This window comes from Populus nigra, chromosome 18 (assembly GCF_951802175.1).
Source record: "Populus nigra chromosome 18, ddPopNigr1.1, whole genome shotgun sequence".
NCBI classification, from domain to species: Eukaryota; Viridiplantae; Streptophyta; class Magnoliopsida; order Malpighiales; family Salicaceae; genus Populus; species Populus nigra.
In genome coordinates this window covers 11,308,096-11,329,202 of record NC_084869.1, presented here as the reverse complement: position 1 = coordinate 11,329,202, position 21,107 = coordinate 11,308,096, and the positions used below count along the sequence as shown (strand labels likewise).

The window sequence follows — 21,107 nt, the reverse complement described above, 5'->3', positions numbered from 1 at the left end:
TTTTTCTATTTGGGAGTTATGATTCTCTGTGGATTTTTGTTTGTGCTAAGAAATGTTATAAGATTGAGAAGTATGCTGGCCCAACCTTAACTGCATTGCAGTACAAAAGTGGAGTTTGATACCCCTATACATGATCGTGCTTATCAGCCGGCATCCGAATTCGTGCATGTAATGAACACACTAAATAACAAAAATCACGCAATGAACATCCTAATTCAACAACTCCTATCATGGAGCTTTGCTATTGATAATCGATTTAGCACTGCTCATGTGGTTTTGTGTGCCATATTGTAGACCTTTTTTTTATTACAGAAGTTATCCAAAGTTCATTGTTTGTGGTATATATATAAACTTCTGTATGCTTGATGAGAGCAAATGGTGTGTGCCAAACTGCCTATATATTGACAACTCGGATCTATCCATCATAACTCGAGTATTTGATGAGAATACTGTGGATTTGTCATGAGCATCCTGGATATCAAGATTCAAAAGGAACAGACGAATATATAAATTTTCTTTTCAGGCTCTTGGATTAGAAGATATAAAATTGCTTTCCAAACTTTGTACCGTGATTATTGACTCTAGGGAATTCAGTTGGGAACCTGATGGTGACACGGCCAGGAGGATTTCGATAAAAAAAAAATCTAGTGAACTTAGGAAAGTTTTATCATCCGAGGACAGAATATCTGCCCTCCAGACGTGGTGATCAGTTGCAATTGAATATTTTATATTATAATTACCATAGTCAACTTTTTATGAAATACCCCCTAAAAGATTTTTCAGAAAGTTCACCGTCCTCCGAAATGAAACCAGTTACTGTAAAGCTATAGTTTGTGTCAATCTTTCAGGAGAAGAATTGAAATGCAAAAGTGAGCAAAACAATATATATTAGGATAGAGCAAGCTGTAGATTTCTCTTACGAAAATGGCAGGCATGGAGAGTCATAGAACTTGGTCTTGTTGAATTTCAGTCATATTTTGCCGAAGCAAATACTTGGAGTGGCATTAGGATCAGATAGGTGCACCTTCTGAGCTGATCAAATTGGCTCACCTGCTGGGATTCATCAAGGGACACTCGGGTGTTTGGTGAAGCCGTAGAATCTGCATATATTCATTGAGGATAAAAGATTCCACAAAACTCATCCAAATGCACTGCAGTTCTTTGGAACTTCGACATCATACAATGCTTCAATGGTCTTGATTCTGTTTCCATACAATGTCACTTTCAATTGAACATGATTGACATAATTATCAAATTTATTGAAATTTGTTTGCATTATTGGTAGATGGAGCAAGGAAAATGGTTTCTTTGACAAATTTCTCAAAAAAAAAAACACAATACTTTACACCTATACAGTCATGGCTGACTAGTTGATATGAAAACACTTGATGATCGAAGCAATTTCCTATCATTGCGAAGAACAGGATTGTGACTACAGAAGGCGAAAAGGAACACCCAAAAAAATCTTAGGGCTTCCTTCAATCTTCCTAGCATAATCGATCGACTTCTTATTGACTAAGAAGACGAGCTTTATCATGGCCACCAGAGCAACTAGGATAGTAGCATGATTTAACTTTAAGCAGATTCTTTCCCTTAGGAATGACCCTGAATCTTCGCCCTCTCTTTCCTTTCTTCTTTTCGATGGTCCTTGAGAGCTGAAGGAGAAAAACAAAGAAAATATAAGTTTTTTTCCAATGTAATAAAATGTAAGTAATAAATCTTGATGGGCATGCTCATTTTTATGAATTCAGTTTCTGGTTTGCTTATCAGAGGAAGTTCTCCAGTACATTTATATTTGTAGTTCTGTATGAGTTGTTCACTTAATTATTGTGTAAAGATGAGTACGAAACCAGATTTCTGCTCAATAGCTTTTCATAATGGTCATTTTGAAAAAGATAAGAGAGAGGCTCAAGGATTCGCTTTAGAGCTTATAAGAACCATACCTCATTAGAATTCACCGATTCAATGACCTCGCTGCTGTCCTGATCACTTGATGATTTTTTGTCTGTGTCATCATCCTTATCTGCAAGATTACAGCCACCATTCATGGTGAGCAAGCCTGTAGTGACTTTAATAGGTTTGATTGTTTTCAATCGTGTGTAGTTTGTCAAAATATATAAGAGCTGAATGCTATTACAGATAAATTACCTTCGTCATCTGTGTTAGTTGATGATTCAATAAAATATACTCTGAAACTCGGCGATCCTGGACATATGCAACTTTCATCCATGCTTCTGAGTTCATCTTCTAGTTCCGAATCCTGTTCATTCTTATCTCCACACATTTCTATTCCATTCACATTTTTCATGGCTGTGTCCATTGCCTCCAAGGTCTTGTCCTCTCCATCTTCTCCATGTTTGCTATCTTGTTTGTCGCTCGTTTCATTATTATATGGTGCTGCTGATGCCAAGCCTTGAGACCCTGCCACTGGTGTTTCTACCTCCTTCATTTGTGTGCTTGTTTCATTTGATATTATATTTATAGAGCCTGCAGGCAATGTTGCTTGTTCACATTGTTTGTTGAATTCTGGTTTTAATTCCACAGCCTTGGCAATCTTAACATTTTCAGTCGTTGTTTCGTCGCATTCTGGGGCCGGTGCCACCTTCACATCATCCTCTTGTGAGGATATACTCCTGCGATCATTATCTCTTGGAGAGCTATCACCATCGGAAACGCCATCTTTAAGCAGTTCTTTCTTAGAATGGTTGGGTGAATCTTTCACAATACGTGCATTTTTCTGTCTTTTCATCTCCTCATACCTCTTCCAGAGAAGGGGCCGAAGTTTGGCTGGCAACACATCAGCTCTATTGTCAGGCCTTGATCCACCACACCCCATTGGAAAACCAAGTGTACGTTTTTGTTTCTGTCACACTTGGGAGATAGAGAATCGAATGAATTGTGATGGAGTGGGCGAGGAGATATGTAAGATAATTTTGACGTGAGATTTTAGGATTTATTACATTCGGATGGGTACGTACAGACTGTTTTCACAGTTGTCCATGGCCATTTATGGGAAATTAGAGGATTTCAGGTATCGTTACATCCATTTATAGGAAAACATGTTCTATTGGTGAGCCTTTACTTTTTATATCAATTGAAAGAGTCAAGTTTGAGCCTCCCTACAGCTATGAAAAACAAAACAAAAAAACTCTGCTGTAGACGGCATGTGGAAGGATATATATGCTTCTGCTTTTACCTCCTTGTTTTAGGCCCTTGGGGCGCTCTGACAGGATTCCTACAGTTACTAAAACTAGTCATGCTCCTGAATAACTGGAAAATGCCTCAACAGCCCAAATGTTCACCGCAGGTTAAGAATATCGGGACCCTGAATTTAACACCAGCCTAATTTTGGAACACGAAAATAGTTGTCTTCAGATATGATCTGAATCTTGTTACGTAACAAATATTATCGAAGCAGTATTCTTTCAAAGATTAACTCCTGAATTTTTTCACGTAGACCAGCTAGCTCTATCGATGATACTCATGATATGTACGGCATCTCACTCACTATGAGCCATCTAAAGTCCATGCTGTGCACCCTGATGTGATGTGAGTTTTTGAGGATGGTGTCATCATATGAAAATCAATTTGACCCAATCTTGTTCTACAAATTTTCAATGGCTTTGAAAAAAAAAAGATGGCCACGAAGTTACATGTATGTATGGATTTGACTATTTAGTTTACTATATGATATAACTAAAAGGGGAATTTATACTCAATACTATATTTATAGGCTAGAAGAAAAGATATAGGCTGAAGAGAATATATTATTGTTCAAAAATAATTAAATCAGATTTAAATTTTTATATATGATTTTATAAACATGCAGTTTTTCTATACAAAATAACTCAATTGCTTATTGGATTATTGAATCTCACACGTAATTAATTAGATCTAGAAGTTATTGTTTGGGTCGATTTTATTATTTTCCAAAGTTTTTTTAGCTTTATTGTTTTATTTCATATTTTTTAAAATTTTCTTTATGCTGATTCTTAGTTGTTTCATATTAGATAAAGAGTGTTTTTTCATGTATTTAAGAGTCCTGCGAATCTACGAGAAGACAACCACTATTATATTTATTTTTCCAAGAATAAAGCCATGAATTTAAAAATTTAAAGTCGAAATTTGTATTTTTTCTTGCCCGTCAAATCTTGGGTGTTGTTCTGTGCATGTGGCTTTTGCCTGCGTCATATGTTACATATGCACCGTCAGGCTTCAAGTACTTCACTTGCCACGTGGAAGAACAGCGTAGATGGATTAACTTCGGACAAAGTAGCAGACAAAGTACAAGAAAAACCTATCCAGCAGAGGAATCTAAGATCACTAGAAGTGAAGAACTAGGGCTTAACCTTGAGAAGATTCATGACGTGTGGAGGAGGGCGCGCGTCTACACCACACCCATGCATGCATATTGCTATAATTTATTTACTCTTAGGAACCTGATTCAATACTTGACTCTTGCTTAACTCAGAAATATAAATAAAGGGATTAATTAAAAGTTTTAGCCTGAGTTATGCTTGTCCGACTCATGAGTATCAATTACCTCCGCAGATATATAGGAATTTAACTTTCCAGGATTTAAAAGGGGAATTATATATTGAAGGTGAACACCATGTGCTGATGTTCTTGCTATTATATATAAGATTCGAATTTGTGCAAGAAGTTTTCCTCAAGTATTGCATTTCGGTCCTTCGTTTTCTAAAACGTTACACTTGTTCCATCTGGTTTAAATGCTGTTGCATTTTAATACATTCATATCAGCTAGGGTAAAACTGGCCCGGCTGATATTTTTTAATTTTTTAAGAGAGGCTTTGAGCTTGAGATTCTCTAAATGAGATAATTGTCTTTTTTTTTTCATTTTTCTTATTATTTTTTTTATTATTTTTCTTGTTATTTTTTTATTCCTTTCCCTTCTCGCTAAGGTCTATTTAGTATACTATTTAAATAATTTTGTATATTATTGGCATTAGATTTTTTTGACATTCAAGAATCAAGTCAGAGAGAAAATTCTTTCTTTAATTTTAAAATATATAAATTAAATCCGAGTTTATTCTTTTCCCTGTAAGCTAAGTAAGATATGGATGGTTGTCTTCCGTCATATTTGTTGGCACAGAAAAATCGATCGATGTCTATTTTTATTTTTATTTTTCAGAGAAAAATGCGCGGATTATTTTCTCCGCATTTTGAGTCTGCAAATTAAAACAAACAGTATCCATTCTACTAATGTACCTTCCAAGAAATTGTTACATAATTTTCTTCGATATATATGTAATAATATATCCATTTACCTTAACGGACAAACAGAAGACAGGACATATGTCAGTAATACTGCTTTGGTTCTTTAATTACATGACAGGTTCAATAGAAATTGCGGCTACTGCTTTGCTCATGATCTTGTTCATTTGAAGAGATGCCAGCAAGACTATTAGAGCTCGAACATGCAGACGAGACAGAATCAAAAACAATGTCGTCTCTCCCCATAAAATCAAAGAGTCTTGGCTGAGTTCCCCCAACGTTGTCATTTGTACGAGTTTCGGTTATCTCAGTTGTTGCTGCGCCTTTGTTTTTCAGGAATATTCGGCATACAACCCATTTGTCCATTTGAAAAGATGAATTCTGCTGTGGACATCAAGCTTAATGTTATTTGGCGAATTGAAAGAGGAAAGTGATCGACATTCTTTACTCGGAAACTTTATAAAATATGAAAATATTTTGCTGCATGCAGAGAAAACTATTTACTATTGCATAAAATATGTAATAGTAACTTGCCTGGGCTGAGTTTTCTGTCTGTGGAAAATTGCTATCTGTAGTTTCTACTCCTAAATTAACAAGGCGATATTCATGCATGACCCAGTCAGTTCTGGATCCATGTGGAGCCTTCCCTCTATAAAAAACAAGAGTCTTTTTCATCCCTACAACATGGTTATTCTTCCAGCTTGAAGAAACTATTTGTCTGTCTAAGCCAGTTGCTTTCCAATAACCTGACGAACTAGCTCTGTTGACCCTGTTTCCATTTGGATACTTGGCCTCCTTGTTGCTGAAGAAGTATCTTTCTTGCTCCATGTCACCTACAACACATGCATGATTACTTCTTTTAACTTTCAGTGCAGGCCGGAATTTTACAGGAAAAATATTGAATATTAATGTAACACTATTAGAGCAATAGACTAACCTGGCAGTTCCCAGGGATCATACTTGCAGACGTTGACCTCAGGAATGACTGAAGCAGGCAATGGCCATGAAAGGATTTTGCGTTTAAGGTACTGAAAGACAAGCTCTTCTTCAGTTGGTTGGAAGCGAAAACCAGGAGGCAATCCGCTCATTCCATCTCTTACAAAGTTGAAGTTTTCCATATCAAAACCTCTCTTGAAAGGAAACTGGCCTAGGCAACTAAAACAAGGTAAGGGTAAAGCAACCACAGGTAGCTGTTTGCAATGCACTAGAGGTAATCGGGTTGGGTGTGTTGTAAAAGAGAGGGCTCTTTATATATAGTAATAGGCCACAATGTTTTTTAAGGCAAACTTTAATTAGAACAAGAAAGTATGTTAGTTTGACAAAAGGCTATTTAACAAATAATTCTTTTTTTTTTAAAAAAAAAAAGCAGGACAAAGAGATTGTTGCTCAAATTAAGTTTATTTATGATCTTCAGGTAAATCTCACGGTAGAACTTCTTCCTTACAAGTTACAACCAATAGAAGAAGAAACTAGTTATATGACCCGCGCGATGCCGCGGGTCAATTTTTTTTATAAAAAATATTAAAAAAAATTAAAATCTAAAAATATTAGGTTTTTTTACAAAATTATATCCAAAAATCTTAGATTTGACTGCAATACCTGACCCAAGAATAATATTTATAATAACATTAAACTTGAAAGATCCAAGTTTAAGTGGGTCTGGCTGCAATACCAAACCCAATAGTCTTAGATATGGGTCTGGCTGCAAGGTTGTGTCATAAAAGTGTGATACTTAAATAGATTAATTAAAAAGAAAAAAACAAAGAAAAAAAACCAACATGAAGAAAAAAGACTAATGAAGAAAAAAAAATCTGAATTAACTGGGCTAATCTGTCAAACTTGAGATCCGTGTCATGAAAATCTGATAACTAAATAGAAAAAAATTTAATATTAACAAACTAAATAAAAAAAAGTTAATTAAAAAGAAAAAAAAGAAGGCATCAACATTTTCACCGTGGACTGTACTGTACATCCCACAATGAAAGGCATAAAAAGCAAAAAAAAAAAACTAAAGGCATCAGCCTTTTCACCGTGGACTGCATATAATATTAAAAGATGAAATCAGAAGAACAAAACTAATGAGAAAAAAGAAAAATAATATGAATCAACTGGGTTAACCCGTCAAACCTGGGATCCGTGTCATGAAAGTCTAATAATTAAACAGAAAAAATTTAAAATTAAGAAACTAAATTAAAAGAATAATTACAAAACAAAAGAAAAAGAAAAAGAAAAAGAAAAAAAGACAAAAAAAAACTAAAAGCATCAGCTTTTTCACTGTGGACTACATTGTGTAGTCCACAGTAAAAAGCTTAAAAAGAAAACTGAAAAACAAAACAAAACAAAGGCATACGCCACGGGTTATTTTTTTTTACTTGCATAAAAAATATCAAAAAATGCTAAGATCTAAGAGTGTTATGTCTTTCTGAAAAGATATACCCAAGAGTCTTTGGTCTAGCTACAACGCTTGAACCAAGAGTAATATTTATAATAATATTAAACTTACATGACTCAAGTTTAAGTGAGTCTGGTTGCAACACCGGATCCAAGAGCCTTGGATGTGAATCTGGCTGCAAGGTCGTGTCATAAAAGTGTGATGATTAAATAGATTAATTAAAAAGAAAAAAACAAAGAAAAAAAACCAATAGGAAAAAAAAACTAATGAAGAAAAAGAAAAAAATATGAATTAACTGGGTTAACCCTTCAAACCAGGTTAACCCGTCAAACCTTAGATTCATGTCATGAAAGTTTGATAACTAAATAGAAAAAAAATTTGACAGGTTAACCCATAATTAACTGGGTTAACCTGTCAAGCTCGGGATACGTGTCATGAAAGTCTGATAATTAAATAGAAATAAATTTAACATTAACAAACTAAACTAAATGAAAAAAAATAATTAAAAAGAAAAAAAGCAAAAAAATTAAAATTCCGGGTTAACTCGTCAAACCAGGTTAACCCGTCAAACTCGGGATATGTGTCATGAAAGTCTTATAACTAAATAAATTTTTTTATCATTAACAAACTAAATTAAACAAAAAAATTCATTAAAAGAAAAAAACACAAAAAAAGCAAAAAAACAAAAACCTATAAAGGCATAAAAAACAAAAAAAAATGAAAAGGAAAAAAAATAATATTATAATATAATATAATAATATAATTATAATTATAATTATAATAATAATTATTATATATAATAATAATAATAATAATAATTATATATAAGTATAATTAAAAGGTGTGGAGAAGTTACAGTGTTTTTCCAGACCTTATTGTTAATAATTTTTTTGAGGGCAGGACTTGGTTGGTAAATGGATTTGTTTCATAACAAGGGATTCGAAAGTAAGAAAAAAAAAATTTTTTTTTTTACTAGCTATTGATAATTACAATCTTGATCGGCTTAATGCCTCGAGCATACACTAGCTAGAACGAGCAAATTTAAATATTTCCAATATTCAGCCATAATTAAATCCCTCCTTTTTTAAGATTGTGAATAATTAAAAGCACTCGCACCTGCTTCTTCTATCGTCTTTTTGTTTTTTTCTCAATAAAAAGAATTTAGAGGTTATTTTGCACTGTAAATAAATTGAAAATAGAAGTTTTTAATTTAACCACTAAATTGCATTTGCCTTTTTTTGCTTTTACTGAAATACGAAGCATCTAATGTTCTTAATTAAGACACAAGTACTGTTAAAGACGTGCACGTAAACAAAAAGCATTCTGTCAATGGACATTGATATATGTATACGTAGGATTGAATTAAGATGAGGCACATGCAGTATATATATAGTAATATAGGGTACCCTTTTTTTTTTTTTTTTTTTTTGATTTACGTGGGGTGTCCGGGCCAGCTTACGCGCACCACGACTATTCCCCACGGCCCGCTGGACATCCTGCAAGCCCAGGAGCATGTAAGGTACCGCGGGGGTGACAGGCGTACACATAGAGGGTCGAACCCGGGACGGGGGCGGAACAAGTCACACGAATTGACCACAGCAGCTAAACCCTCAAGTGCGGGTACACTCGAGGACTCGAACTCAGGACGCATAGCCAGGGCGAAGCCTACCATGGCCACTAAGCTGCAAGCCTCGTGTGTACCCTTAATTTGCTAGGTTGGTCCTTTTTCATAATTATTATATCTTCAAAATTCAGAAGGTTTTTCATTTTGGGATAGACCCGAACCTCCTCGCATGAATGAAGTCATATGATGTCATTTTTACTTATTTTATATATATACGAGAGTGAAACACAGGAAATTAACAGGAAAAAAAAAAAAAAAAGGGAGTCAGTGGCTATAGACAAGGTGATAAGAGGCCTTAATTATTCTTTAACGGGACCATGCATTCAAGTTTTTTGAACTGGGAAAATAGCATGCACCAAATAATTCGTACCCTTTCCTGCCATTGCACTATATATTACAGACACCATGCCAAGGCAAATATATGATCATTTAACTTCTCAAAGTAAATTGCAAAGCTACAAAATGATTTCTTACCCGTTTCCTTGATCTCTTGTATTGCTTCTACTTTTTTTCTTCCACCTCGAAGTCCTTCTTTTCTTGTAGCTAGTGGTTCTGGATTTTGAGACTTAAAAGCACTTTTTTTTTCTTTTTTCAATATATATATATATAAGAAAAGGAACCTCAATGCTAAAGAGCCTCGAGTCTTCACTTTCCAGGGTGGATAAATTTAGTTTATGCACAGGCATTGTAGCCATCAATTCTTATTAATTATAAGGTGTTTTAACGAGCCCACATGGCTTCTTTCTTCTTTTCTTGCGTGTATTTGCTAAATTTGTCAGGGAATTAATGTTTTTCGTTTTGATGAATATTTCAAATAAAAAAAGAAAGGATAGCAAAGTTGAGACTTGAAACAAAGACATGGCGTTCCTCTTCCCTATTTTGCAAGAGAGATGAATGAATGTCCACGAATTGTTGAAAGATTTTAATGAGTTAGGTTTGGAAGAAAACCAATCAAAGTCTTGTTATTATAAAATTAAGATAGTGTTTGTTTTTGAAGTTAAATTGTGTTTTATACTGCTACTTTATCACAAACCATCTAAAGCTAGCAAAATCCTTTAGAAGGATATAATTTATAAGTCAATGAAGGAGATCGTTTCCTAAATAAGTAGGACATGAGAATCGGTACTTTCCTTCACTGCGAAGATGTTGCCTTTTCTTTCCATGTACTGTTCATTGAGAATTTGAGATACTTTAAGCTAATAATTGTAGCTGGGATTATTTTTTAAAATATTTATTATTTTAAAAAATATTATGATGATTTTTTTATTTTTTTTAATTATTTTTTATACCAGTACATCAAAATTAAAATGATCTAAAACACTAAAAGGTTAATTTAAAATGAAAAAAAAAATAATTTTTTTTTTAAATACTTCTAAAATACAAAAATAGATAATTCTTTAATTTGTGTACTTTGTTGCTAGCCATTGCTTTAGACAACAACAGCAAACGTACATTTTTGTGACCTTTTGAGTCTGCAATATTCCTTTCATGTGTGTATTATTTATATGTCAACCATTGCTTCCCCCCGTCCTTAATTCTTCCCAGCCACAACTTCGACGAGTGGGTTTAGCAATTTCTTTTCATGATTATTTATATGTCAAGCTCTGTTAGTAAGTACCGCACTACATGTTTCTTTTCTTCGAGTTTTATGATAAAGATGATTTTCAAATTAATTTGCATGTCAATTTAACCTTGCGGGGGAAACCTTTGATGATGTTTCAAAATCCTAGTTGATAAGGAATATAATTATTTTAGTGAGTGGATAATATGTTTAATCAAATATTATTGCTATTTAATTTATTTTTTTATAGGTAAAAAAGGTGATGGCTTAATATCAAAAACCTAGTATTTGCAAAACAATCTCAGTATCTTTCTAAAGAGAGTATTCAATAAATATGTAAAAGAATATTAAATTTTAAAAACAAGATTATTTATTCTTGTTTTGTTATGTAATGAATGTTTTGTAAGAGAAAGTTGTGTTATGTTTATATATATATATGGAGAATTGAAAAATTATGGACCTTTTATCTGGATAGTTTGTATTTATACCTCATGAATCTTATCAGTTTGCTTAAATGAGAAGGATGAAAAATCATTTCACTATTGTAACATTAATAAAAAATAAATATATCTTATACATGTATTAATGAGTGATAAATATCATTACACAAACATTAATGAGAGACAAATATTACTAACACAGACATTAATAAAAAAAAAATATTTCTTATAGATGTATTAATATGAAATTAAAATGTGTTGGGTCAAAGGAAAACTCTTGTACATCTAGGAATGTAAGTAGAGTACAAACTTTCTAAGTAAATTATTTGTTTTATATGCAATAAGTAAAATAATATGCAACTCATCAAGGATAAGGTGCACATAATCTCTTGACACTTTGGATACAGGTTAAAAGGCTTAGGTCATTAAAAAATCTCAAGAGGTTAGGCATTGAGTTCATACCACAAGCTTGGACTCGAACAATACCCAAAATTAGGCTCAAGTCGCGTGTCAAGTTCAAGGATGCTAGGACATGGGCTCGGGTGCCCCACCTGGCGCCTTGACCTTAGCGCGCGTCCTGGACCCATAAAACGCTAGGTTGTGTACTTGAGCCCAAGCCACGAACTTGCTCGGGTCTATTTTTGGAATCCTCTAGAGTCTAGACTGTTACTAAATAGGATTGGGCGAACAAAAAATTGTTTGAAAAAAATACTGATAAATTTTGATCCATCTCCCTTCATATCTCTTTGATCAAATTCATTGGGATAGTAAACATAGATTCTTGGAGACTAACTAGGATGGTAGTTGGCTTTTATGTTATTATGTTGTGTTTGAATTGTACGAGAGACCATAAGGAAAAATATTTGTCGTAAATGCACTAATCTAATATTGAATGACTTCCTCAATAACTTTAAATAACTTTTATTTTAGTATTCGTAATTGTTTAATTTTTTAAAATTATCTCCACCTTAAGACTTGAAAGATAATTAATCCAATGTTTGGATCTTGGAAATTTAAGAACACAATTAATTGGAATATTTGTGGGTAAAACCGAGTAATTAACGTGTAATTAGATGATGGCTTAAGCTTTGATTGGGAAAATGGTTTGTTGGGGACTTAATCAACAATGGTGTAGTAGTTGGTGGGTACATTTGTCCCTTTCCCTAATATCATATAGTTAATTTCGAATCTTAATTGCTTTCAGGTATATTATTAGAGGATTTTGGGTGAAAAGATGAACCCATTAATGTATAAAACAACTATATGTATGAGATCAGAAAGAGCATAGCTTCTTTTACCATTTTTTGGTCAGTATGTTGACAATCATGCATGCAACCTCCCTTTATCGAGATTCAATTGCCAATTTAGTAATTGCTTGATCGTCGAAAAAGGCAATGCTTAATGCAGAAGAAAATTTTGTTTATGTGTGATCTTGCTGCAGCTAGCCAGCACACTTTCCGTTCCATGAATGTGCAGCCCACTTTATCAGCTTGGTTGCCTCTTGGGCTATACAAATGGTTAATTTATTGCTTGCTTTCTTTCATAAATATAAGCTTTGACTCATCAGAAAATTGGATCCATGTTTTGAACAAAAGAAAAAAGTTAAACACTTGCTTAATCCTATTGCTCAAGTCTAATGGTCAAAATCCCATAAAATCTCGACTCTCCATATGTATTCCCACCTTTTTATCACAATGGATTCATTACACCTATGAATTAAGACTAATCTCATTCACATATGTAGCCTTAATCATGTAAAAGTCTCCCCATACAACCTTGGTTTATTTATTATGACAAAAATAATTAATTATAGGGATACCTAGCCTGCAATATAAATTACAATTATTATTAATTCTTTCTATTTTACGAATTAGAAATTAATATCTTGGGATTAATTTTCACATTTGATAAAACTTTAATTAAAACCTGTAAATTTTATGGAACTTAGCATCAAAAAATATTTAAGATATTGTTTACTTGCTATCTCAAAATGAAAGAGATGAAGATAGTGAAGGTTATTATCTTAAACATTTAAAACATATTTCTTCTATAAATAAAAATTAACTCCAGAATTATTATAAAAATTAATTATTTTGTATATTTTATTTTAAAATAATAATTAAACGTATACTTAAAAAAATTAGTAAGGAAAAAAAATGTTTGAGATCTTTCGGTTATAAATGGATAACATGAGTTTCGAAAAACTAGGTACAAGAAAAGTATATTTTGGTAGTCCATTGACCCAAGCCCAAGAAACATTTTTTAAATTCTTGCTATCTTTTTATTTTATTTTATTTTTGTACCAAAGGGCAACCCTAGCTTAGGGTTTTTGAAAGAAGCGGTCGTCAAATTAGAAGCAGGGTTTTAGGCCTAGAAAGAAAAATCAAAGAAGCAACTAAAAAATGGATCCTTCAGCACTTAATTCACCTGAACTGGAACGATTTCTCACTGTAAGTTTAGAGTCCCTCTTGCCATTTTCACAACTTCCTAACTTTACATTCTTGAGCTTTATTTTTTGAAAGATTTACACTTGGTGTTTCTATTTTCTTGGTAAGAATATGGTTTAGTTTTTTTAATCATTGAAGGTCTCATCTATTTGGTCATTATTATTAGTTCATTGGTTAGTTGTCTGGTTATCATAATTTTACCTTAAATCTTTGTTGTGTATTTAGCTGCTTTTGCTGAAAGACTCAAAACTTGATCGGATACTTGATATGGTTTGATAATTTGGGTGGTGGGGTTAGTGGGAAATCTTCTGTTAAGGATTGTTTGCTGATTTGATGAGTAAAGTTAATTTTTTGAAAGTAAATTTCTGGTTTATTATTTTAGATGATATTCTTATCGACTTTCCTAGTATAGCACTGCTTGTTGTTGGTTCTTGTTTCTTTTTTAGGGAAGGTGCTGTTGTGGTTTTAATGATTTGATTTGCTTTGTAAAGTCTTCAGAACTATCACTTGGCTATCATGGATTTAATTGAATAGGTAATTATACTATTTTATGTGTAATCATTGCATATTTGCTTAGAGTGGAGAATTAACGAGCAAGTAAGGCTATTTGAGGGGAGTGTCGACTTGTAATTTGAGTATCTTAAGGTAGTAATGAATCGGGGGTGGTCGTAATTTTCTGCTGGAACTTCGATATTTTACAATAATGCATGTGATTCTCATTTTCGAATGATTTTTTTTAATTTTTCAGGAAGAGAAGGAAAGAGCTATGGTTAATGAGATGGTGGCAAAGCTTACAAGTGCATGCTGGGACAAATGCATCACGAGTACACCTGGGAGCAAATTAAGCTCAAGTGAATCATCTTGCCTCTCTAACTGTGCTCGAAGTTATATGGATATGAGTCTCATCATTATGAAGCGCTTCCAGTCCATGAACTAATTAACTTCATGGAGAATTGGCCTCCTGTATTGGTTTGCAAGATGCAGCTGTGCTTTAGCTTCTGTCATTGGTTAATTACACTAGCTGTACCCTTCCTCATATCAAATAAGAACAGTGTGCTTTCATAATATTTATGACTTGTGATTTGTGAATTGCATTGAATTCGTGAGCAATGATAGCTCCATCAAATACAGGTAGTAAATCATTTACCATAAGAATTCATGCGGCCAAGAATCGAAACTGTTGCGAACTTCTCTGAAAGTTGTTTAGTATGTTCTTACAAGTGAAGCCAGCCCCGACTGTGCAAGTTCAGTCTGTAACATGAGGTCAGCTGTTTATCTCAAATGGTTTAAAGAACCAACGGTGGCAAATCTTAGCAAGCTTAACAACCACTTGGATGTGGCTGAGCTAGCCAGGCACCTCTTCTTCGTTCTAAACAGAAGGCTCCGACGACAAGAGCTCATGCTCAATTTTTCCCTTCCAAAATCTAGCAAATCAAGACGATCATTTCACGTGCAGGGATTGGTCGATATTGCAAAACATAAAATATATAGCAATCACTTCTACTCACCAAAAAATTAAAGATTTATGGTGGCACAACTGGTTTTGGAAAAATTACAACGGCCTAAAACCGTAAAAACCCATTGAAACAGATCATTATACATGGGGGAAAAGGTCGATAACGTGAGGGACCAAGAGCAATAACGGCCAACCAATACGATAGAAACATATCTTTCTTTTTTCTTTTTTTCCTTCCTTGTTCTGTACAATCATTCTTTTCAGTTTACAACTTTGTATGCCTCTTGGACTGCTGAGCATCTGATGTCAAGTTGTCACCAATGCCACAAGCCGTCCGCTCTGATTCCCCCATTCCAGCTGCTGAAGCAAGATCTGGTGAAATATCCCAACTGCCACTTTTTCTCCCCAAACTTGATCGTCTGGAATGCATGACGCTACGCCCTTCCATACCCTGTGGGGGAAGGATCCTGCTTAAATCTGGTGAGACATCAGTCAATCCACGATCCTCATGTAGACTGTCATCATTTCTTATTGTTCCATCATAATCATCCGCATCTCCTGCAGCCTCATCCCAGACTGGCTTCCTCCCCATCTCTACATCACCAGCAGATTTTCCCACCCCTGAACTGACAAAACTACTAGCTACCATTCTAGGTGGAATGGTGTTTTCCTTTGGAACTTTCGCCCTGAAATTGTTCTTAGATGGATGAATGCTAGAGCAAAATATCTCCATGAAGTTCTCAATCAAACCTTTGTCAAATGGGTTGGCTAGCCCATCATACCGGTATCTAAAGTTCTCATAAGTAGACTGCCAGCAACAAAAAAAAGCAATAAATATGAGTAAACTAGAATATGACATTAAACATGAAGAATGAAACAGTTTTTTTTGGCAAATATATATCTATTATAGAACCAGAGTGCAAAGCAAGTGGCAATGGAAGGGATGCAACAAGATATAACTGAAGGTGATAAGAGTTTACACATGAGGATATAAAACTAAAAGTGAGACACATTACTGATTTCAATGGACTTTGACAAGGAGAGTTTCTTACCTGGTTTTTACTGATGAGATATGAATGGAACACAGTAAGACCACCAACAAACCAAACTGAAATAAAGGTGTAAACTACTAGTGCAATAGAAGCAGGAGCTTTGGACATTGCTTTCCAAATTGATGTCTCCTCACTATTCATGATCCTTGTAATGTAGACCCAGCAAAATGCATGTACATATATGCAAAGAATTGTTGCGGTGAAAACAAACATGAAGAAGAACCGGTAGTTCCGCTGCATCCAAAACCAGAAAGACAAATCCCAGCTCAGAGAATGATCATCATCACATACACAAATTTCAGTGATGGCAAAGGTCAATATTTTGCCAGTGCAAGTACTAGCTAGATATCAAACTGAAAGATAATGAGTTTAGCTACAAAAGATCCTCCAACAGTATATTGGGCAGCCTAGGCAAATATTGACACATTCAAGAACATTATCAATGAATGCACATAAATTTTACCAAATCTGGCACACTTCCTAAAATTCAATATAACTGAAAAGAATATCCCCTTGCTATTTTTGGCATTTTAAGGACCTTTACTTCTGCAACTGGTTCAGTTATACTTTAAAAAAGCAAAAAAAAAATGGCATGCACTCCTTGGATGTCAAAGGATTTTTCCTAATATTAACACAGTATCTTGTGATCTCGGATTTTGATCACTTTGAAGTTTGAAGCTACATAGCAGGAAGGTTATCTTCAAATATTTTGTAACAAAACACCGGCTAACCCCACAAATAATTAGTGTCATTCCACCATACAACAATGATGCCACATATTTTCCCTTGTTGAACATGCATTTCATTAACAACTTAGTTTGTACATTTCTCTTTCTTTTGATGGGGAGCCTACATCCAAATATGGTTGATAATGACAATTCAAACAATCAGAATCGAGTAAACACCATGCTCAATGCACAACAGAAAATTTCATGTTTTCCTGAAACAAAGTTCTGGAGATGGCACTAGTTAGTTAAGATTTAACGAGTAAAGAAATTTCACGAAGAAGAATGATCATTACCAATCCAATGCACTGACCAACCCATGGGCAGTGATGATCAAATCTTTCCACACAGTTATTGCATATGGAACAGTGAGAGCAGCGTGGTGGCCTATAAAGCATGCAGGTATCGCAGTACTTGGTCTTCACAGTCATCCCATTGATGATAACATCCTTTGTGCGTGGCAAACGAAAAGGTGGGGTTTGGCCAGGAGTAAGTGGAGTTTGCCAGTCATAACCTTCTGGCTCTGGAGGATGAGCATTACGAGGTATTATACCAGGATCTCTTGCTGACGTTAGTAGAAGAAGGGTTAAATCCTGCGAGAACAAATACATTCATCGGTTAACAGCACAGAACTATGTTGGAACTTTCTGCCTACCTAACATCTATAATTATTATTTCAAGCAACTCCTTCAGCTACACTTTAATGATCAAATGAAAGCATTTGTGCAAACAAGGTGGCAACCTCAAACTAGTTTGGGTTGGCTGTATGAACCTTTTTCTCAATTTGTTGCCTAGGGTCAAATTTTCAGTAATATGTTGTGAGATAAATGACCTTTTTATCACTTCAAACCCAAATGATTCTGATCCAGCTCTTTTTCTCTTTTAATTCTGCTACATAAATTGAATCACTCTTCTGCATTGGTGCATCCGAAGAGCATTGCTGTAACCATATCATCACAAACAATCCTCCATAAACTTATCCTCAATGGAAACTGCATCCACTTTCCTTTTATATACCAGTGTCACATTTAGTCCCTTTTTATATTTCCATGCATGCATCCTAAATTTTAATCTCATATATGCACATTTTCAGAAAACACTGCTTATTCAGTCCTAGAACTCTTTTCAGGTTTGAAATTAAGAGATCAGTCTAACTTGTTAAGAATCCAGAGAAGAACACATGACAAAGGGAAATCCCACACCCCTTCCCACCAAAAGTAAGGAAGCCCCAAAAAGAGGACACACTGTTGACACTTTTAACATGCGCCAAAAGGTCTATTGCAACAAGAGCAGAATGGTTGTTTCCTGGATAAAGCACTCATGTTATGTTAGGATGATCAACTAAGGTCTCAACATAATTCACATCCATATAGCAGAAATTCAGGTTTTCCATTTGGGGCACGCTTGAACACATACAAATTTTCAAACTTGCAAAAATACATTTCTTTATCAGCCAATAGATGAGTAAATATGCTACAGTAACAGGAGCAACAAACTAAAGCCATAGTTATATGCTGTCATTGATGTATGCATGTGCCACCTTATAACCTTTATTTATGCACTAAACTTGATTGTTACAGAATAGCCCGTATACTAGGACCTCAAAAACAGAATAGTTAATCGACTGAGTTCCTTTTAAAGGAAACTACTAAAATGAAGGCTCTGTGATTGTCAGAAGATGGGAACTGCTATCTATTTAAGCTTTGTAAAAATTCATCATAACAATTAGCTGAGTTCATTGTTAAGCATATGGTGCTTCAGCAAGCAGAAGGACAAAAATTGAAGGAAAAAAAAATTACAGAACTTAAGAAAGGAAGACTACTCACTAGTAATGTCAGAACGATAGCAACGACTAATATTGATATTCCCAAGTGATGAGAAAAATCATCTGTCAGCTTTCTTGCTACAAAGACACAGAAAATAGCGGCAGGAGCCACAATAAGAAATATGGTTAGCAGAAGAGATCTCGCATCTGGTCCAAAAATAAGCCTCCCCTGAAGCAAGAAAGTCTGCATACAAAACAACCAACTGTGGCATTATGCAATTATCAACTATTGTCAACATGAACGAATAAAAGAAAAAACCCTCGTAATGGCATAATAAAATTTAAAAAAAAAATGTTGAAAAATAGTAGCAATATCTACATTATGCTTTTCACATCTTTGAATCACGAAACAGAAAAGGCCATGATATGTTGGAAAGTGATTTTTTCATTAACCTCACTAAACCAAAAAATTGATTCACGGCAGTAACAACAGCTGCAAGAAATCTAAATTCAGTTACTCATTAAACAAACCAACCCCTACCCATTTCACAATAAGCAAACTACTTGCAAAATAATATACTCAAGTGAGCCATAAACAGAAGTTGCGAGCATAAATAACTCAAATTGATTGCTAACTTAAGCCCCCCAAAAAAGAAATCCATTTTTAACTCCTTTGTTCCATTCTTAAACACCCCAAAATCCAATCTTTATCCTCAATCTCACAAAATCTCACACTTTCCTCAACAAAAACCCAGAATCCAAAACTAGAAATTAGCTTACATTACTGCCTTTCCATGCCTGGTAAGTCCTGAGCTGATCCTCCCCATCGTCACCAGTAACAGCAGCGTCCACCGTAGTTCCCGCAGTCGGATCAGGAGGAGGTGGGACCACATACATGTCTCTCATCCCTCTTTTTTGTTCTCTCTTTGTAAGGTCAATTCTGGATAGCTGCAACGCTTTGCAAAGTGAAAACGAAAAAGAGAAGAGACACAAAAAAAAGCGAATAAAGGCAGCTCTTTTAATAGTACCGCACGATAAAAAGCAGAGACTATTTGACTTTTACTTTTTTTTTTGTTAACAATACAAATTGGGTTGGTGGGGTGAGGTTCAAGCTACGATATTATGGTTTATGAGGTAGAAACCACCACCAACGACGGCGTAAACGGTCGCAGTCGAGCTGTTCATCTAAGTAAATGGCAGAGTACAAAAATATTATACTATACAATCATTCAAGAAAGTTATGTATTAGATTTAGGGCACGTCTCGACAGTTGATTATCTTGTTTTCGGTGATAAGGACATTTACTAACAAGGAATCTTTTGAATTCTAAATTCTCAGTGTCTTCCTAATGTCAAATGTGCCCTAGGAACTCTTTTTCTTCTTCTTTTCTTCTTTTTTTGTCTTTTTAATGATAGTGAGGTGGAACATGTTGTATTCTTAAACCAAATAAATATCGTTAGAAAGATAATCAAATTGCTTGGTGTGGTAAATTGCGTTTGTTGTCATTAAACTTGATTCAACTATGAAGTTGGTTTAGACTGTAAGAAGTTATTAAGTTCGAGGTTTACTGTTTGAGTTTCCATAAGTTTAGGAACAAGGATCCTTCGAATGCACCTCATAATTCATTTGCTGTTCGTATATTTGTACAGCCTTTTTTTTAATTTAAAAAAACAATTGTCTTTAAAAATTAAATAAAGGAAATAAAAAATAAATAAAGAAAAAGAAGAAGTTGCCACTGTACATTAGAATAGCAAAATGATGAAATTACCAGGCCCAAAAAAACCTTTTAACTAGGTATTGAAGATAAGATTATCTTTTTATAATGATATAATTATTTTTGCATAGAAAAAATATTGATTTACCTCTACAATAAAAAAAACAAAAAAAACATGTTGCCTTTCAATAAGAGGTATTATGATCTTTTTATTTTTTTCAAAATTGTTAAATCACTTTAATTTTTTTAGAGATAAAATCAACATAACTCTTTTACAAGAGCTTTTTCATCTTTTCATGGTGGTTTTTATTTATAATATCATGTTACTCCATGGACATTATTGTATTTTAATAAACGTTAAATAATTAAAAAAAACACGCAGGTGCCAACAAGTGGACTCCTCCCATGCCCTACGTATGGTGCGTGGAGAGGCACTCGGTCACCAAACACTGTCTTCACCGGTGATGTTGGAACCCTTATTGTGCCCCCACGCGATGAAACGATTCATGTTTCAAGATTCTTAGCGGTTTGGCACCTGGGATCATTTTATTTTTTTTTTCCATTCTTCTCTCTCCCCACCTAAATATCAACATCAGCCCCTTTAAAATTCTAGAACAATCCTTTAATTTGTTAATTATTTAGATTTGGTTCCTATATTTTTTTTATAATTTTTTTTATCTTGAATAATTTATAAAA

The 21,107-nt window shown here is 34.2% G+C and overlaps 4 protein-coding genes across 5 annotated transcripts; 1 reads left to right on the top strand and 3 right to left on the bottom strand.

Annotated features, from left to right (window-relative positions):
* Positions 1 to 1,508: 1,508 nt before the first annotated feature.
* On the bottom strand, positions 1,509 to 2,836 carry LOC133678872 (uncharacterized). The gene is made up of 3 exons (XM_062101379.1): positions 2,149 to 2,836; positions 1,944 to 2,023; positions 1,509 to 1,655 (listed from the first exon to the last, which is right to left on the bottom strand). The coding sequence occupies exons 1-3, from the start codon at positions 2,834 to 2,836 to the stop codon at positions 1,509 to 1,511; spliced, it is 915 nt and encodes a 304-aa protein (XP_061957363.1).
* Positions 2,837 to 5,196: 2,360 nt separating this feature from the next.
* On the bottom strand, positions 5,197 to 6,446 carry LOC133678942 (NAC domain-containing protein 83-like). 2 transcript variants are annotated; one of them, XM_062101465.1, is made up of 3 exons: positions 6,173 to 6,446; positions 5,770 to 6,068; positions 5,197 to 5,619 (listed from the first exon to the last, which is right to left on the bottom strand). In XM_062101465.1, the coding sequence occupies exons 1-3, from the start codon at positions 6,351 to 6,353 to the stop codon at positions 5,359 to 5,361; spliced, it is 741 nt and encodes a 246-aa protein (XP_061957449.1). In that variant the 5' UTR covers positions 6,354 to 6,446; the 3' UTR covers positions 5,197 to 5,358. The 2 variants fall into 2 exon arrangements, with proteins under 2 accessions (XP_061957449.1, XP_061957450.1); XM_062101466.1 differs by having other exon boundaries at positions 5,197 to 5,616.
* Positions 6,447 to 13,540: 7,094 nt separating this feature from the next.
* Positions 13,541 to 14,766, top strand: LOC133678962 (mitochondrial import inner membrane translocase subunit TIM8-like). Its single transcript, XM_062101498.1, has 2 exons — positions 13,541 to 13,702; positions 14,448 to 14,766. The coding sequence occupies exons 1-2, from the start codon at positions 13,655 to 13,657 to the stop codon at positions 14,634 to 14,636; spliced, it is 237 nt and encodes a 78-aa protein (XP_061957482.1). The 5' UTR covers positions 13,541 to 13,654; the 3' UTR covers positions 14,637 to 14,766.
* Positions 14,767 to 15,168: 402 nt separating this feature from the next.
* LOC133678961 (probable protein S-acyltransferase 7) lies at positions 15,169 to 19,918 on the bottom strand. The gene is made up of 5 exons (XM_062101497.1): positions 19,478 to 19,918; positions 18,759 to 18,941; positions 17,229 to 17,525; positions 16,208 to 16,441; positions 15,169 to 15,963 (listed from the first exon to the last, which is right to left on the bottom strand). The coding sequence occupies exons 1-5, from the start codon at positions 19,601 to 19,603 to the stop codon at positions 15,421 to 15,423; spliced, it is 1,383 nt and encodes a 460-aa protein (XP_061957481.1). The 5' UTR covers positions 19,604 to 19,918; the 3' UTR covers positions 15,169 to 15,420.
* Positions 19,919 to 21,107: the final 1,189 nt, after the last annotated feature.

Excerpts from the sequence above, each read along its gene's own strand:
- LOC133678872 (XM_062101379.1), bottom strand. The coding sequence starts at position 2,836 with ATGGGGTGTGGTGGATCAAGGCCTGACAATAGAGCTGATGTGTTGCCA. Across the intron at positions 2,024-2,148 it reads AACTAACACAGATGACGAAG|ATAAGGATGATGACACAGAC; the intron begins GTAATTTATCTG and ends GTAATCTTGCAG. Across the intron at positions 1,656-1,943 it reads AATCGGTGAATTCTAATGAG|CTCTCAAGGACCATCGAAAA; the intron begins GTATGGTTCTTA and ends TTTCTCCTTCAG.
- LOC133678942 (XM_062101465.1), bottom strand. The coding sequence starts at position 6,353 with ATGGAAAACTTCAACTTTGTAAGAGATGGAATGAGCGGATTGCCTCCT. Across the intron at positions 6,069-6,172 it reads TGATCCCTGGGAACTGCCAG|GTGACATGGAGCAAGAAAGA; the intron begins GTTAGTCTATTG and ends CATGTGTTGTAG. Across the intron at positions 5,620-5,769 it reads AGACAGAAAACTCAGCCCAG|CAGAATTCATCTTTTCAAAT; the intron begins GCAAGTTACTAT and ends TGATGTCCACAG.
- LOC133678962 (XM_062101498.1), top strand. The coding sequence starts at position 13,655 with ATGGATCCTTCAGCACTTAATTCACCTGAACTGGAACGATTTCTCACT. Across the intron at positions 13,703-14,447 it reads AACTGGAACGATTTCTCACT|GAAGAGAAGGAAAGAGCTAT; the intron begins GTAAGTTTAGAG and ends TTAATTTTTCAG.
- LOC133678961 (XM_062101497.1), bottom strand. The coding sequence starts at position 19,603 with ATGAGAGACATGTATGTGGTCCCACCTCCTCCTGATCCGACTGCGGGA. Across the intron at positions 18,942-19,477 it reads AGGCATGGAAAGGCAGTAAT|ACTTTCTTGCTTCAGGGGAG; the intron begins GTAAGCTAATTT and ends TTTTGTATGCAG. Across the intron at positions 16,442-17,228 it reads TTGGTCAGTGCATTGGATTG|CGGAACTACCGGTTCTTCTT; the intron begins GTAATGATCATT and ends TTTTGGATGCAG.